This window comes from Natrix helvetica, assembly GCF_964273705.1.
Source record: "Natrix helvetica genome assembly, chromosome: 1".
Lineage (NCBI taxonomy): Eukaryota > Metazoa > Chordata > Lepidosauria > Squamata > Natricidae > Natrix > Natrix helvetica.
Window position 1 is genome coordinate 193821812 of NC_138548.1, and position 17108 is coordinate 193838919.

Below are 17108 nucleotides of genomic sequence, written 5' to 3' on the forward strand. Positions count from 1 at the left end.
AACAGATCTTCTAGTCCAACCGCTCTCAAGCTGGAGACTCTAGTCTATACTCTTCCAGATACATAAGTGGCTGTCTAGTGTCTTTTAGAAAGCCTCCAGTGATGGAGCACCCACAACCTCTGAAGGCAAACCATTCCATTGGTTAATTGTTCTGTTAGGAAATTTCTCCTTAGTTCTAGATTGTTCTCTCCTTGATTAATTTCCATCCTTGTTTTGACTTCTGGTGCTTTGGAAAATGGATTGACCCTCTTTTTTATGTTGCAGCCCTCACATATTGGAACACTGCAATTATGTCACTCCTAGTTTTTCTTTTCACAAGACTAGACATATCCAATTCCTGCAACCATTCTTCATATGTTTTAGCCTCTAACCCCCTAATCATCTTCTCTATTCTTTCCAGAGTTTTTATATCTTTTTTATAATACGGTGACCAAAATTTGATGCAGTACTCTAAGGCTTTATAAAGCAGAACTAATACCGTATTTATCGGCGTATAACACGCACTTTTCCCCCCGAAAAATAGGGGGCAAATGATGTATGCGTGTTATACGCCGATATAATGTTAAGAAGCCATGTTTTTACAGTTTAATACGGCCCTTTAACAGCCCTCCCTGCTCTATGTAAATGCGGCCCGCCCAGCAGAAGACCTTTCAAATTTCTCTCCCACCACCTCCTTTTCGCGCTTTTCCTTTCCCTTTTCCTCCTTCAAGCTCCGTGCTCGCTGGAGGAAAAAGGGGGGGGGGTATTTCCGAGTTCCAAAAGCAGAAGACCTTTCAAATTTCTCTCCCACCACCTCCTTTTCGCGCTTTTCCTTTCCCTTTTCCTCCTTCAAGCTCCGTGCTTGCTGGAGGAAAAGGGGAGTGGGGGGGGGGTATTTCCGAGTTCCAAAAGCAGAAGACCTTTCAAATTTCTCTCCTACCACCTCCTTTTCGCGCGCGCGCACACACAGGAAAAGCAGACAAGCAAGAGAGAGAAGAAAGAAGGCAGGAAGGCAGAAGGAAGGGAAGGATGGAACTGGAAGGGAGGCAGGAAGGAAGGGAAGGAGGGGAGGAGGGAGTAAGGATAGACAAGCAAGAGGGAAAGAGGAAAGAAAGCAGGAGGGCAGAAGGGAGGTGGAAGGAAGGAAAGAAAAGCAGACATGCTGGAGGGAAAGAGGAAAGAAGGCAAACAGGCAGGAAGGAGGCAGAAGGAAGGAGGGAAGGATGGAACTGGAAGGGAGGCAGGGAAGGAGGGAGGGAGAAAGGAAGGATAGGAGGATGGGGAAAGAGGAAAGAAGGCAGGCAGGCAGAAGGGAGGGAGGTGCAAGGAAGGAAGGAAGCATAGATAAGCAGGAGGGAAAGAAGGCAGGCAGGCAGGAGGAAAGAGGAAGGAGGGAACTGGAAGGGAGGCAGGCAGGAAGAAAGAGGAAGGAGGGAACTGGAAGGGAGGCAGGAAGGAAGGGAAGGAGGAAGGGAGGGTGGAAGGAAGGATAGACAAGTAAGAGGGAAAGAGGAAAGAAAGCATCTGAATGTACTAAACACGATTCTTCAGGGAAAAGATGCTTCAAAGTTCTTTATTTGAAATTTAAATTTTTTTCCTGAAATTTCCCTCTTAAAATGAAGGTGCGTGTTATATGCCTGTGCGTGTTATACGCCGATAAATACGGTACTTCATATGATCTTGACTCCTGTTAATACAATTTAGGATTGCATTGGTTTTTTGACTGCTGCTACACACTGTTGGCTCATATTTAAGTGATTGTCCACTAGGGCTCCAAGGTCCCTCTCACAGTTACTGCTATTGAGCCATGTTTCACCTAATCTATTTTTCTTGCCTAAATGTAAAACCTTACTTTTCTCTTTATTGAGCAAAGGTTTCCTGATCTTTGACTAAACAGAAAAATGGCAAGCTGAATTATGAATAATTTTCAAGGGTGCCCATTTTTTCTCCAGTTTTTTGAGAGATCAGCAATTGCCAGGAAAAATTGGGGGAAATCCCCATGACAGCCTCTCGCCTCTTGGTCTGTAGCAAGGTATAGAGCTGGGTCTGATGTCTTAACAGTGCCTCATAGTCCTTCTGCCAGACTTCACCGTGAGCAAGTTCTTCATGGATCCATTCCTGTAGCCAAGCATTCTCATCTTCAAAGTTCCTGAGTTTGCAGGGGAGAAAGTTGATGAGGAGTGAATGTGGGGCATTCTTGTAAATCTGAAAGGTTGCAGAAGTGATACTTCCTGTGCAACTGCTAAGTGTGAAAAGCGAGAACTATATTTCCAACAAAATTAATAAAAAACAGAAGAAAACAAGAATTTCTGCCAAGAGGCCTCCAGCAATATTAAAGGAGCTGTAAGAATGTTTGGCAAGTACTGGCTACATGCTACATGGGACAACAATCTCCCATATTTTTCATATGTCTGAGCTATGGAGTAGGTGACAAGATAAAAAACCTTTTCTTACAAAAAAAAAAAAAAAACCAAATATCCAAGCCTGGCTACATTTTGCAAAATCTACATCAGGTCTGACAAAAGCATGTGGGAAAATGTGTTATGGTCTGATGAGACCAAGGCTGAACTTTCTGACCATAATCCCAATAAGTATGTTTGGTGCAACAGGGAGCATCACCAAAAGTACACCGTACTCACAGGGAAGCATGGTGGCAGCCATTATGCTTTGGGGCTACTTTTCTTCAGTGGGAACTTGGGGGTTTAGTCAACGTAAAAGGAATTGAAGAGCTCCAAATATCAGCCAATTTTGGCACAAAACATTCAGACCTCTGTGAAAATTTTGAAAATGAAATATTTCTTCTTTCAAGATGACCATGAACCAAAGCATGCCTCCAAATCAACAAAAGAATGGCTTCACCAGAAGATCAAATTTTTGGAATGGCCCAGCTAAAGCCCAGACCTGAATCCAATTGAAAATCTATGGGGTGACCTGAAGAGGGCTGTGCACAGAAGATGCCCTCCCAAACTGACATATTTGGAGCACTTTTGCAACATGTCCCAAGGCAAGATGAGCCATGCCTTTAGGCTCCTACTGCAAAAGACTGGATGCTTTCATAAAGTACTACTTTTAAGTTTGCATTATTGTAATTTTTTTTTCATTCCCCACCCCTCACCCCAAATGCCCTGGAAATTCTGTGTACCTTTCTCCTGACTGATGCCTTCCAGCAATTAGATCCCTTTGATGCTTTGTAAGCTCTCAGCAGACCATGGCTTTTGCTGTAAGAGGCAACTGAGCAACTATCAGAAAAATTCTACAACAGCTGAACTTTATACAGCTTGATCAGTCATTTTAATTGATGGCAGGTGTGCATTACTATTTAACATCAGTTTGAATGTGATTAATTCACATTCCTATTTATAACAGGATGTGCACACTTATGCAACATTATTGTAAGATTTTTATTTTCCTCCTTTGCACAGTTTACAGTATATGTTAAAGGAGGAAAAAATCTGAAGTGATTTATCTTAGTTTGATTTTTACATCTCAAAAACCTTGCATTTTAATAGAGGTATGTTCTTTTTATATCCACTGTACTTCCTTAAAGCTGAATTTGTCTCTTCCTTTCTTATACACTAGGAGAATGTTCCTTCTCATACTCACTTAAACTTAGCGCCAATCTTTGCTGTTGGCTAAAAATTTCTAGATTCTGTTTATCTAAGCATTTGTCTGTAAGTTGTTAAATACATACTGTCTGCTCATTCAGGGAAACAGCTGATTATAATTAAAACTGACCATATTCACTCAATTACAGAGGTTTTAAAAATTGTGTGAAGATGAAGCCAACATATTTTGCCCATGCGTATTTAACATTTTCTTCAAGAGCCCTGGTGGTGCAGAGTTTAGAAGGCATTATTGCAAACTAACTCTGCCCACAGCCAGGAGTTTGATACTGACTGGCTCAAGGTTGACTCAGCCTTCCATCCTTCTGAGTAAAATGTAAAATGAGGCCCAGATTGTTGGGGCAATATGCTGACTTTGTAAAGGGCTTAAATGACCTCACTATGAGGTGATATCTAAATGCTATTGCTATTCTTTATAAAAGCAAAAGACAAGAGAGGGTGGGGTGATCCAAATCAAAAGTGAATAATGTGAACCAAGTCTCCTTCCCCATATTTCTAATATGATGTGTAGCGGGAGAAAAGCATCTTTGGCTAAACAGGGAGTATATGTGGAAACAAAGAGATTGTTTTAGTGTAATTTGTCCAGGAGTTGTAGGCAGTATACATGGAACATCTCCCATTTTGTCCTCAGTAAAGTGAGTTGAAAGGTAATGTTGGCTCATTTGGTCAGCAACTTCATGGTTGAACGGGAACCCGAGCCTGAACCTGGATCTCTCTGATCCCATTCTAAAATGGTAACCGTTATACAAAACCTGGACCCTTCTACCTGGGACCCTTCTACCTTCTACTAGCCCCATATAGTTCCATTGTACTGCTTGCAGTATGTTAAAGAGGAAAAAATTCTGAAGTGATTTATCTTGACTTTTACAGCTCAAAAGACTTGCGTTTTAATAGAGGTATGTTCTTTTTATAACCATTGTACTTTCTAAAAGCTGAATTTGTTTCTTCAACCTGTATGAAAAGCCCCAAATGGTTCCATTGTTGGCAATGGTATTGCTATTCCTGTACAGGGAAGAGACAAGTGTAAATAGTTTCAGCCGCACTGCTCCCTGTTCAGTATGCTAAAGATATCTGTTTTCTGTAACGCCTTTCCCATGGCCTGACCAGATCCCATATTCACAACTAGCTCTTTCTCACAATCAGGCTGCAAAGAAGAATTGTTAAAACACACCCAGGACTTCTTTGCTTGAGTTTGCTGCTTCGACTCAGTGCCATATTCATGTTTCACAATGCCTTAGTTGGGCAATTTCTTTCTTAAGAGAAAATCAATACATTTGCAAGTATGGATTGGAGACCCTGGAAAAGAAAAGAACAAGCTATTCAAGCATTTAGAAATATTGAACCACTCCATTAGGGGATACCCCAAAATTGCTGTGCATGTGATCCAATGCACACAAACACATTACAAAAATAACAAAAGCAGTCTGGAAGAATTGGCCAGATAGATGTCATATTTTTGTATGGCCGACTTTCATGTTTGTGTGTGTGTCGTGAAACTGAGGCCTTTACCTGGTACCTGCCATTCAGGGACAGATTCATCAGGACATCCGTTAGTGACCATCAAGCCAGCCAATCAAATATACCTTCTACCTAGGCCAGTTGCCATCACATAGGAATATGTTGCTTGGCAACCAACTGCCAACCATTATCATTCTACCCTCCAATGCATATCAAACGTAGGGCTAGTTTCTCACATGTCCTAATCCCAGAACCAATCCATCCTGGCCATAGAATTTTCATTGGCCCCCGGGGACATTTCCTCCATTTCACATCCAGCAGACCACAAGTTTTAAATCATTTTCATTGCTTCAGTGAACATTCCCCTTTTAGCCCAGCACTCTTAAGGCAGGCAAAATCCATTAGGCTTTTTCACCTATTATCTTGGAGGGACATCTGGAACGGCGGCAGCAGCAACAACAACTTTGTGGCATTTCTTCCTGAACTGTGGGATAAGCAATTTCACATTGAAGTGAACCCCAATGACATGCCAAGGAACTCCGGGAATTTATCCTCACCCCACCTCAAAACCCGGGCCCCCATTTGTGTTGACACCACCAGATCTCTCTTTAGGAGGGAAGATATAGATTAGTTGAGCCCCCTTATAGTATCCTGCATTCTCCCATTGCAAAAACAAATCCAGAGTGAAAAGAAGTCGCAGTGTGTTTGTTAAAATGTCTGCGCTCCTATCTCACTGACCAGGGGCATCATCCCTTCTTGGTCTTCCCAGGAGTAAGAATATTAATGCTCATAACCATTGTGGAGGGTAAGAGAGGCAAGAGGAGCCAGTATTTGGAAGTGTCCAAAAGTAATCTTTGATGATGATTGTTATTGAGGAAACCAGTGACTCTGAAGTATTGCCTCAGCTGCTTCTTCAAACTCATAGGAAAACCTGTTCCTTCTATTAAAAAAAAGACCACAGTTTTTCTTTTGATACGAAGAATAAGACTTCATACGAAAAATAAGAGTTTATTGATGTAGACCTGTGGCAGTTCAGAACAGCTAGTAAGTTTTGTTCCTTCTCAAAATGTCAGGTTTACAAATGACTATCAGTCATCTTGGAGCTTACACCTAAGCATTCAGATAACAGCTGAGACATTTTGCATAATAATTTCCCAAATGTCTCTTGATTCTCACACCATATCAGCTGAACAGGAGGAGCAATTATACATTGGCTGGATTCATGTAACACAACAGGCAATAGCAATAGCACTTAGATTTATATACCGCTTCACAGTACTTTACAATCCTTTTCAAGCGGTTTAGAGTGGCAGCATATTACCCCCAACAATCCAGGTCCTCATTTTACCAACCTCAAAAGGATGGAAGTCTGAATCAACCTTGAACCAATGAGAATGGTTTATTATGCATGGTTTATTGAATAAACTATACATCATATACTAAGCCATGGAAGTTACACCTATTGGGTAGCATGAATTATGCCAGAAATATGCAACTCATATTTTGACTTAGCATTGTGAACCCACAATTAAAGTAACAGGATAAACGCTCATTTGACATTGAGTGGTGGCAGGTGCGGGCCTTTCAGCTGGTCTAATTTGCATTATACTCTTCAGCACACAACTTTAAAAATTAGTTGTGTTCTCCTTTGCATCATAGTTGTTCACTTTGATAAGATACAAATACATAATAAAAAAGGAATAACAATTTGATACATGCAGATGTGCCCATTTTTCACCTATGAAACTATGCCAGATACAACAAAGGAACTCCTTTGTACCCTTATTTTTTTAGCCCAATGGAAATCAGCTCCTCCAACATTTGATCCTAATAGAAGACAAAGATAAAACTCATTTCCAGGATCTGACGATGATGGAAACTTCAATGCATTCATTGTAATACTGCTAGCTCTAGACCATAGCCCTTATCCCAATTTCATTTATTCAGAAAATATATCCAAGAACGCACCAGACTAGACCAATTGCTTTGGCTCCACTGCTGCCTTAGATTCCTTCCTCATATCTCTGGCATTAAACCGAAGTAGATCATGCCTACAGGAATGTTTTAGACTATGGATTTCTTTTTACTGCAAGGACAATGAAATACAAAATGTTCTTCTATATCATAGATGACAATAGCTTTGTGGTCTGGAATGCTATTTAGTAGGAAGAAAAAAAAAACATGTAAGTGCCCAATTTAGGTTTCAAACTATGGTTATCATATAAATGAGTTTTTAGTAGCAACAGAATAACTCAACTGAAATTCCAAAATCCTTCAGTCTGGGAGTCCAACCAGGTAGCTAGTCTCCATTATATTCTCTTGGCTAATACTACCAGGGGCAAAGGCAAGTGTGCCTTCTTTGTAGACAATGGATAATCACTATCCCACGATGAGGTTCCCTTGTGAGTAAGAACATCCATTGCAGTCCAAAATGTTTATATTTGTCACACGTGTCTCTTCAAATGCAGAGAGAGGTGATCCGAACGGGAGAAAGCACGCTGACAGAGGTGACACTTGAATGGACGCTGTCCAGTGTGTTTACGATAATGGCGAGTCAGCTCATCTGAACGGGCAAATTTCCAAGCACATCCTTCCCATGTGCAGTGATATGGTTTCTCTCCTGTAAAACAGATAGTACCACTATGTCCTTGTGCTACTACTTGACCCAAGGAGGGCCATTATTTTAAGTTACACAGTTAACATTTATGCACAGATTTTTGAGGAAATAAGCAGCCCAAAATTACAGGATTTCCCTCCCTCCCCAAGCTTCAGGGTAAAGGGGGGGGCATCACATAGTGCAACATCCAAACCTTAGATATTCAGCAGACACAGCAGAAGGTAGATTCAACAGATGAGCAATTTCTAAGGCCCCAGAGCAGAGGATAAAATGCCCCAAGATCCAACACTCAGCTGCACCCAGCCTCTATATCATTCTTTCTTACCTGTATGTGTGCGAAGATGAGCCTTGAGATGGGAGCTCTTGGTATATGTCTTCCCACAACCGGGATGACTGCAGATGTGACTAGCAGGTCGCTTGTGGGGCCATTGTTTGTGTCCCTTCCTTGGCTTGGCTATGGCTTCTCTAATAGGTGAAGGTGGTTTCCTCAAACCAAGGAGTGGCAGAGCATAGAGAACAGAATCTGCCTGGCACATTTGAGCTTGGGCTTGATATGGACTATGGGAGAAAGGATGGTAACCATTCAGCAGACTGCAGTGTGGCAGCTGGGAAGCCACTGCAGCTGGTGGAAGCTGATTGTAGGAAGCGTGTTTGCCAAGCAAGTCAGGACTTGGCTGTACATGGGCTTCACAGGCTAAATGATAATAGTGCCCAAGAGATCTTTGCCTGGGTTCCCTGGGCTGTTGCCCTGCTACAGCAAGACCCATAGAATCTCCCTGGGCAAAGTGTGGCAACTGATTGTTGGAAAATACTAGATCCTTATTGGGCTCTATTATATCCTGGAAATTACTAGATAGAACCGGGGTACAGTTCACAGAGTGCTCTTTTAGCAAGAACTGGGCTTCCGAGCTTGAGGGACCAGGAACTTCTGGAACCTTCAGGATTCCTGGGAGCTTTTCTCTGACTTCCTCCTCAATTGACACTGTCTGACAGACAGCAGACGTCGAGATCTGGTCCACTTGGTCAACTTGAGAAAGACTGGCATTTTGCCCAGAGGTAGAAAAATTTCTTAGGAGAAATTCAAGATCCCAATAGGCTTCCTCATGCTCCTGCTTGATGTGCTGGGTCCCCTCAGGTTGGTTCGCCTCCAAGAACTCCAGAGAGGGAGTTTCAGGGCAGTCTTCTGTCTTCCACCACTAGAAAGCAAGTAAATAGCTCATGAAATAAATTGTGTCCCAGGTATGAAATGCAGGTAGAAGCTGGGGGGAGAAACAAGCAGACACTTGTAATAAGTGCTTTTCACTAATTGAAAGAAAGAAGGAGATCACAAAAGTTGTGTTGGATGAGCTTCAGAAGCCAGGGCAGGCACAGGCTGGAGCCTGCCATTAAGGTGGAGATAAGAAGCCCACTATCACAAGGCTGCATACGTTTCTGCCTTACAGTTGGGAAGAGGCTGTAAGCTAGTTATCTCACTGGCCCTTAGAAACAGGCAACAGAAACATTCACTACTCAAAAGGCTTTTTCAGGCTTGGACAGCATCCTATGGTTATTCTACTCTAGACTTTCAAGAACTACAGATTAGAAGAGTAGAATACTTAACATTAGTTCTTTGAAGAGCATCACATGATTGTAAGAAGGATTGAGTAAATACTGTACAATAAAACTGTTTACCATCTGTGTATTATTATAGCAGGGTAATCAACACAGAAGCAGCAATTTATTTTATTTCTTCCCAAAATTGGATGTGATACCATAAATGCAGTATCTCCACTGCTTGTATTCAGATCTGACCTGCAACTACAATATGTATGGTAAATTATCACTTTAAATTTATGACCGCTGATCACCATTTTATGAAATTATGAGATGCTACAATGGAGAAATTAAAAGCATTAGACACTATGCTATAAATGCAGATAACATTAGGAAAACTTAGTATTAAAAACTAATCAACAAGATTATAAAACTATTTTGCAGACAAAAACTCTTTACATACTACATATAATGAAGTAATATGTACATGCATGTATATAACCTATAGGTTTAAGATTTAAACCTATAGGTTTAAACTTAAGAGTACGGTATATTATATATACATACATACATAATTAGTATTTAATATTAATAAATATTTAGTATTAATATTAATAGTATTAATATTAGTTTGCTGCCAAAAGAAAATTTGCAACTCCTCTAGGGATATTAGAATTCCTTTACAGTAAGAAGCAAATCAAATTCTTCAGAGACCCACCGATACTATTAATAAGTAGAATTACAGGAGTAGGGTGCAAGATGCTATAGGGGAAAAAAATCCAAGAAATGTGTTTAGGTTTATCCAGGTCAGAGGGACAGACTCCAATCCTATTTTTTGAATTCCTTGTTTTCCTATTTTTTTAAAAAATAAGATCTGCCTGAAGATGAATTCTGCACACCACATGCCACATTTTACTGTGCCTAAAATATATTTATCACTCAACTATTATTTTGTAACTGTGTAATATTTTTCTTTATGGATAAACTACATTTTAAAAAATAGGTTACTATACAAAAACATACAAAAATATACAAAAACATAATCATATGCGTGCACTTTACAATGTAGCATTTCAATTAAGGTATAACAACTGTAATACAATGGCTTCCGCTTGGAATTTGGCAGTTTTAAGCTGTTTTTTTCTTCTAACTTCTGCTTTCCTAGTGCAACAAGGTCCCTTTTCCTCCCTATTAGAACCTTAATCCCACCATAAGCATCAAAGGACAAGTCATAATTCCTTGCAGTTTAGGCAGTTTCCTTTTCTAAGCAAAAAACTTGGAGAAACTGACTTTAAAAATAAACTGATGCATAATCAATGTAAGACCAATAAAACTACATGAATTGCAAGCTAGCATGAAGTGTGAATTCAGCTCCTACAATTAGTTTGTGGTTCAGCTAGTGTGAGGCCACAGTATTTAATTTAGTTAAAACATAGCTTAATCATGAATAAATTTGTCTTACAAACAATAAATACGGGCAATGGGAGTAGGTCATTTTGTTCCTTTCACATTGATTACAGGATTATATCAAGAGTTCCAGAAGACTTCAGGAAAGTTCCTTCTGAGAAGCATTATATTCACTGATTCAACCCACTGATTAGACTTTAGCTCTACCTAGTTGTATGGGTCTTATCTACCAGGTCTGCACACAAAAACACACACACACACATCTCTTAATTTAAAGTGGAAAAACACCCTAAAACTAATGACATTATCTCTCCCAGACAGATTTACTATCAACATGAAATATGTCCCAAATAATGCAAACATTCTACACATTTTTGCACTTAAACAAGCACTCCAAAATCACCAACTTCTGCTTATCTATTTAATATAGACATTATACCCTGTCTTCCCTTCAGAAGGAAAACTTGGTGCCCCAAACTTTCTGTTCTACTACTTTCTTTATAACGGAGTAAAACCAATAATGCCTCCTATTCTTTCCACCATCTGGCTAGAGGAATTCCTAAACTGCAAAAGTTTACAATACCTTGTCACATCTGTTCTGGAAAGAAATCTTGATTTTGTAAGAAACAGACTGGGTCCAGCTGGGAGCCTATACTTATTAGCACCTTCAATCCCTTCAGACATTTTTAATTCTTACCAAAGGACACCAGCCAGCCAGCCAGCTAGTATCTCCTACTACTTCTCACCTGGAAACTTTCAGATTGTATATCCTGGAAATTGTTAAATGACCCCAGGATACCAGCTGGGGGTAACACAGCCTCCACAAAAGCCATGGCTTATTAAAAAGCTATATCCCTGAAAGAAAAGAAAAAAAAATGAATAAGGTAGCATCATACCTCTCAAATCTTTGCTTACTCCTAGCTACACACTTCTTAGGTGTAAAAGTTTACTGTTACTCTCTCACATAAACATCATCCCCACCCAAACATCACACCTTCCTTTCCAAACCTTTCTACTTAGGTGTCACCATCAATATTTTTCTTGCTTTAATTCTTTCCTTCCTTTGTCAGTTTGAACAAGACAGAAAACTAAATGAAGCTACCTAAACCAATCAAAAGAAGGGGGTGTGGCTAGTGAAGGAACAAGCTGCAGATGGATTAGGATTAATCATAATCAACTTGTTTGCAGCAGTAGTTACTTTCTTTAAATAACAGAGATAAGGATGAATTCTGTGCAGTCAGTGATCATCTTTTGTTTATTTATTTATTTATGTGTGTGTGTGTGTGCATTTATATGTGTGTTATTTATATGTATTTAGTTTATTTAGAAAATAGAATTATTACAAATAAATTACTCCCTGAAAGGAATAATGTGGACCAAGCAGTTCTAATTTGGACTGTTGAAGTAAGAAAAAGATCAAACAATATGTTATATTGTTATGCATGTTACAAATATAAGAACTAAAGGAAGGCATATAATTTGCAGTTTTCTAGATGCTTTCAGCATTTAAGATTATTAGTAAAAAAAAAATCATAGCCATTTTATTGGGGGGAGGGGGACATTGTTTAGTACCCAAAATCTGCAATTTAAAACCCATGGGGATTAGCTTGCAATCATATGCGTCTACTCAGAAGTAAATTGCACTAAATTTAGTTGGATTATAGTTCAATAAAGATTATATGATCGCCTCTGAAAGCCCTTTAAAACTTTGTGCAATACATAATGCAATTTTTAAAATATACACCTAGAATGCCTCACTAACTTCCAAGGGCTCTAGTTACAAAAAGGTCTTGGTAAATAAAGCGAGACCTTTGGAATGTCTCTAAGAAAACTATCTGCAGATCTTACAGGGAATGAGTGAATCACTAGTTTTACATATGCAAATTTGTAGTAGTCTGTCTTACTGAGCTTTGAAAGAATTTTTCTATACCCTCTAGCTCAAAATACCATCAGGCTAAGGTCATGAGTGAAAGGGAACCTTGGAGCAACATTCACAATATAGAAGGCAATACAGTAATGGTCAGTCCCAGAGAAGATAATTGTGTGACTGCTCTTGAGAAAGCCAGACCCTGAAGATGAAATTCAAATACTTTGGCCACCTAATGAGAAGAAAGGACTCACTGGAGAAGAGCCCAATGCTGGGAAAGACTGGGGGCAAAAAAAAGAAGGGGAGGACAGAGAATGAGGTGGCTGGATGGAGTCACCAAAGCAGTAGGCGTGAACTTAAATGGACTCCAGAGGATGGTAGAGGACAGGAATGCCTGGAAGAGCATTGTGATGAGTAGGACATGACTAACTAACAACAACAGTAATGTATAAGAAATAAAAATACATACTCCATTGATTATAAGGGAAATGAATCTTAATGGCTCATATTGTCCATGCTGTCAGAAAAAGACTACAGGCATGGGGGAAGGGTGTGGAGTTTTATTTGCAAAATCTCTACAATGGTATATATCATAATCACAAAACATCAATTTCCCTGAAGCTGACTAATGAGTTATTTTCCACTATTTATCTCTGAAGCCCCAAAGTTTAGTCATTTTTCTAGATAAATTGCAAGTCTCCTGCCATATTAAGTTTTCAAGAAAGCCCAGCATTTAGATAGTTAATAAAACTAGCTTTTGGATAAAAAGCCTACCCCCTCTCCCCAGCAATGAGGGTCATTGAATGTACCTGTGTGCTTTACTACTTTTCATATGTTAAAATCTTTTTAAAGGGTTTATTTCTTTTCACTTGTACATGGAGAGCAATTCTCAGGATAAGATATATGATCCTAATCCATGCTTGCATATGGGGAATGGAAACAGAGATAATGGCTTCATGACTAAGCATGCACTTGAAAGAAGCCCTCAGTTCTTCTGACAAGGCTGACTCTAATGATGCCAGAAGCAAATTGAGGAGTCCTCCAGAAGTGTGTGGAGGAGTTAGACTGTGGACTCGACCTTCATCTTGCCTCCCTCAGCCACACCAGCCTCCAGCTGATATTTTGGACTGCAATTCTGCTGTGCAAGGATAGGACAACCGAAAGAGTGGACAACTTTCATCTGGGGAAAAGCATAAATATAGATTAACAGCTTGCCTTGGGTTTGTATCAGGAGGTCTCAGAGGGGTCTGGCAGCAGGCTCGGTTCTGATACAGTACTGAGGGCTAACACTGTCTTGCCATTGAGAGGAGAGATACTTCGAAAAGAGGGTTGCATTGGCCCTTGCTAATGGGATTGAAAAGAAAATCAATCATGGACAGGAATAAAAGTCTTAAGGCAGGGCTGGCTTAGACTAGCAAACTAATGTGATTCATTTATGATTTAGTATGAATGCTGAAACATGCAGGAATTGAGTAAACTATGGTTAAGCAAGGGTAAGTAAACTCTGAACACAGCAATTATATGAGGATGGAGAAAAGTTCCTAACTTCAAACATGCACACTTGGGTTGGATTCTGTGACTTAAATTATTTTCAAGGGGTAAAATAAGTGAACAGGTGACATGCAGAATCCAACTGCTGTTCTTTAATAAAGAGAGCTGCAGCTGCTAAAATGTGGTCTGCCATGATATTAAAAGCTCAAATTGGGGATGAAGAGAAGAAGCATTTATTTTATACAAGGTGAACGTATAACCTGATACTTTTGCAGGGTCCAATCTGGATCAGTCACCGGAACCAGAAGGTTAGTCTTCCGAGCTTTCATGCTGGAGCCCATCCTCAGGAAACGTCTCTCTAGCAGAGTGTACTATTATCCTGGAACACATATATTTGCCTTCATTCATTGATACTTTCCCTCTTTGGATATGTTGACTTGCCAGACTGTGAGAAAGAAATTTAGATTTTAAAGATCATTACCTGAAAAATATGTCATTAAAAGGATGGATCAAATATAAGTCTGGATTTGGCCCAAAATGATCATTGCACAAAAAGCTTTCTACCCAAGAGAAAAATAAAGAATGAAATGTGCTTATAATCTTTAGCATAACCAGAGTTGGAATAGTGCATCCAATTTCAGTTACCATAGTAAAAAAAGATATTGAGACTCTAGAGCTGGGGGCGGTCAAACTGGCAGCCCTTGGGTAGGATGTGTCACGCGCAGGCCACACCCATCCCAGCTCCGCAAAGACAAAAAAGTCACAATTAATTGTGATACATGTGACACAATCGAGTCTGACACCTGTGCTCTAGAGATTAAAACGAAGAATGGTTCTGCAAACTGGGTGTGTCTACTCTAACTAAAAGAAGAACTAGGGGTGACATGATCGCAGTTTTCCAATATTTAAGGGGCTGCCACAAAGAAGAGGGTGGAAACCTATTCTCCAAAGCACCTGAAAGCAATACAAGAAGTAACATATGGAAACTTACCAAAGACAGATTTGACCTACAACTAAGAAGAAATTTCCTGACAGTGACAACAATTAATCAGCGGAACAGTTTTTTTCAGGTGTTGGTGGTGCACCAACACCAACATTTTTAAAGAAGAATTTGGACAGCCATTTGCCCAGAATGATATAAAGGCTCCTGCTTGACTAGGTGGTTGGACCAGAAGACCTCCAACTCTATTATTCTGAAGTGTTAGCAATGGTTAACATTTGAAGATATATTAATATCCAATAAAGAAGAAATTAAGATGAAGACAAAGGAACAATTAGCAACAGATGGACACTCTTTTCAATGATTTTCTAATAATCAAACAAAAAAGTCTTAACATGGATAGAAAATTTGGGAAAAATAAATTTGAAATAGAAAGATGTAGAAATTATGATCTTAGCTAAAATGTACAAATTGTGACTAAGATTTGAAATGGGAAGAACAGGTTAAAGATTGGTAAAATGCGTTACACATTTTGGTTAGAATATAAATACGGATGCAGGAAAAAAATGTGGGGCACTGGTGTTAAATTTACAATGTGTTATGGTTTAAGAGAAAGCTTAAATAAAATAACGTATTGATGTTATATGAAACCAGCTGTCTAAAACGTATAAAACAATATAAAATCAGTGTTAGAAGTGTGTAAAGGAGGAGGGGACTTTTTATCATGCATGGTGAATTTATGAAAAAGCAAAAAAAAAGGTGCAAATTCATACTTTGATGCAAAAAAATTACAGATATTAATTCTGGAAATTAGAATGATTATTTGAATTTCATGACAAGGAATTAGAAAAAAATACAAGTAATTAACATTGTATACAATAACAGCAAGATTATTATATGTAGAAAGTTGGAAAAGCAATGAAATGCCTACAGTGGAATACTGAATCACAGAATTAACTGAACTGGCAAAGCTGGCCACTCTAACCAGTAAGGAAAAATGGGCAGAGGTACAATTGTAATTTTTTCTTTTCTTCAATTTCTTTCTTCTTTCTCTATTTCTATTTCAGTTAGAATTAGAATTTACCTAATACAGGTAGTCCTCAAATTACAATACAACAGTTAATTTAGTGAGCATTTGAAGTTACAATGGCACTAAAAAAAAGTTACTTATCCTGTGAAGTGTCTCAGAATCAATCATGGATAAGAAAGATTCAAGCATTCTGGAGCCAGACTCTCCAAGGCTGCTGCATGTTTTAATTAGTTTCTTTTTATACAGAAGAAATTGAGTAAAATAATATTTTGACAGATCAATTTTTCTGTCTCCCCTCTGTCCTTCCTGCTTTGGCCACAGAGTGTTTCAGAACTGACTTAATTTCATGGTAATTGTGATAGCTTGTGCCCTGCTCTGCATTGACTTTCTAAAAAACTATTATGGCAAATACTTTGGATCAAAGCCATGGTCATATTGCACTAATTACCTTGTTTGGGAGTCATGAAAATTGATGCATAGATAACCTTTATAATGAAAATAAGTGACAGCTCAACAGAGGCTATCCTGCATTGTTTGCTATAATTCACTGGGTGGATTTTCATGTCCCTTATCACAGCCTTTAAAAAGTTATATGCATTTTAAACTAAAGCACATTTGTTCCTTTAATTGAGTGCTGATGTACTGTCCTAAATCAAAAGAAGTCACAAAATAGATGTATGCAACATTAGGTGAGATCAGGATTTTTCAAATTTGGCAACTTTTAAGATTTGTGGAGTCTCCCAGAAAGAAAAGAAAACACATAATGAACTCAGAGTCCTCATCTCCACATATCTGCATAATCCCCTTTTTAAACAATCACAACTAGGGCCATTATCAGTACTTGAGGTTGCAAATTCCATATGCTTAACTATATGGTAAAAGAAGCTAATGTTTTGTTGTCCTCAACAAATGTGATCAATTATATTCTAGCACTATAATCAAGTCTGAGCCCTGACTGAATGGGGTCCAAATGTATCCTTTCTTCCATGGCCTTCAGAATCTGCATCCCAACCAGTTTCTCATCAATCCTCCCTAAGAAGAAGAAATTGGAAGCAGGAAAAAAGATGTCTAATACTGTAAGGTCCAAAGATGATTTCTTGAGGAGCCACCTTAAATACAGGCAAACTACCACCTATGTATATGCAGGTGATACTACCTCTGAA

At 39.1% G+C, this 17108-nt stretch overlaps 1 protein-coding gene across 1 annotated transcript; it reads right to left on the reverse strand.

The window, feature by feature from the left end:
* Window positions 1-6052: 6052 nt before the first annotated feature.
* KLF1 (KLF transcription factor 1) lies at window positions 6053-11738 on the reverse strand. The gene is made up of 4 exons (XM_081951974.1): window positions 11626-11738; window positions 11364-11472; window positions 8003-8873; window positions 6053-7680 (listed from the first exon to the last, which is right to left on the reverse strand). The coding sequence occupies exons 2-4, from the start codon at window positions 11448-11450 to the stop codon at window positions 7505-7507; spliced, it is 1134 nt and encodes a 377-aa protein (XP_081808100.1). The 5' UTR covers window positions 11451-11472; window positions 11626-11738; the 3' UTR covers window positions 6053-7504.
* Between the last annotated feature and the right edge of the window lie 5370 nt (window positions 11739-17108).

Bases quoted from the DNA above. Each gene is read 5' to 3' on its own strand.
- KLF1 (XM_081951974.1), bottom strand. From the start codon at position 11,450: ATGGCTTTTGTGGAGGCTGTGTTACCCCCAGCTGGTATCCTGGGGTCA. The intron at 8,874-11,363 runs GTGAGAAGTAGT...CTTGCTTTCTAG, and splicing joins TACAATCTGAAAGTTTCCAG to TGGTGGAAGACAGAAGACTG. The intron at 7,681-8,002 runs GTAAGAAAGAAT...TCTGTTTTACAG, and splicing joins TCATCTTCGCACACATACAG to GAGAGAAACCATATCACTGC.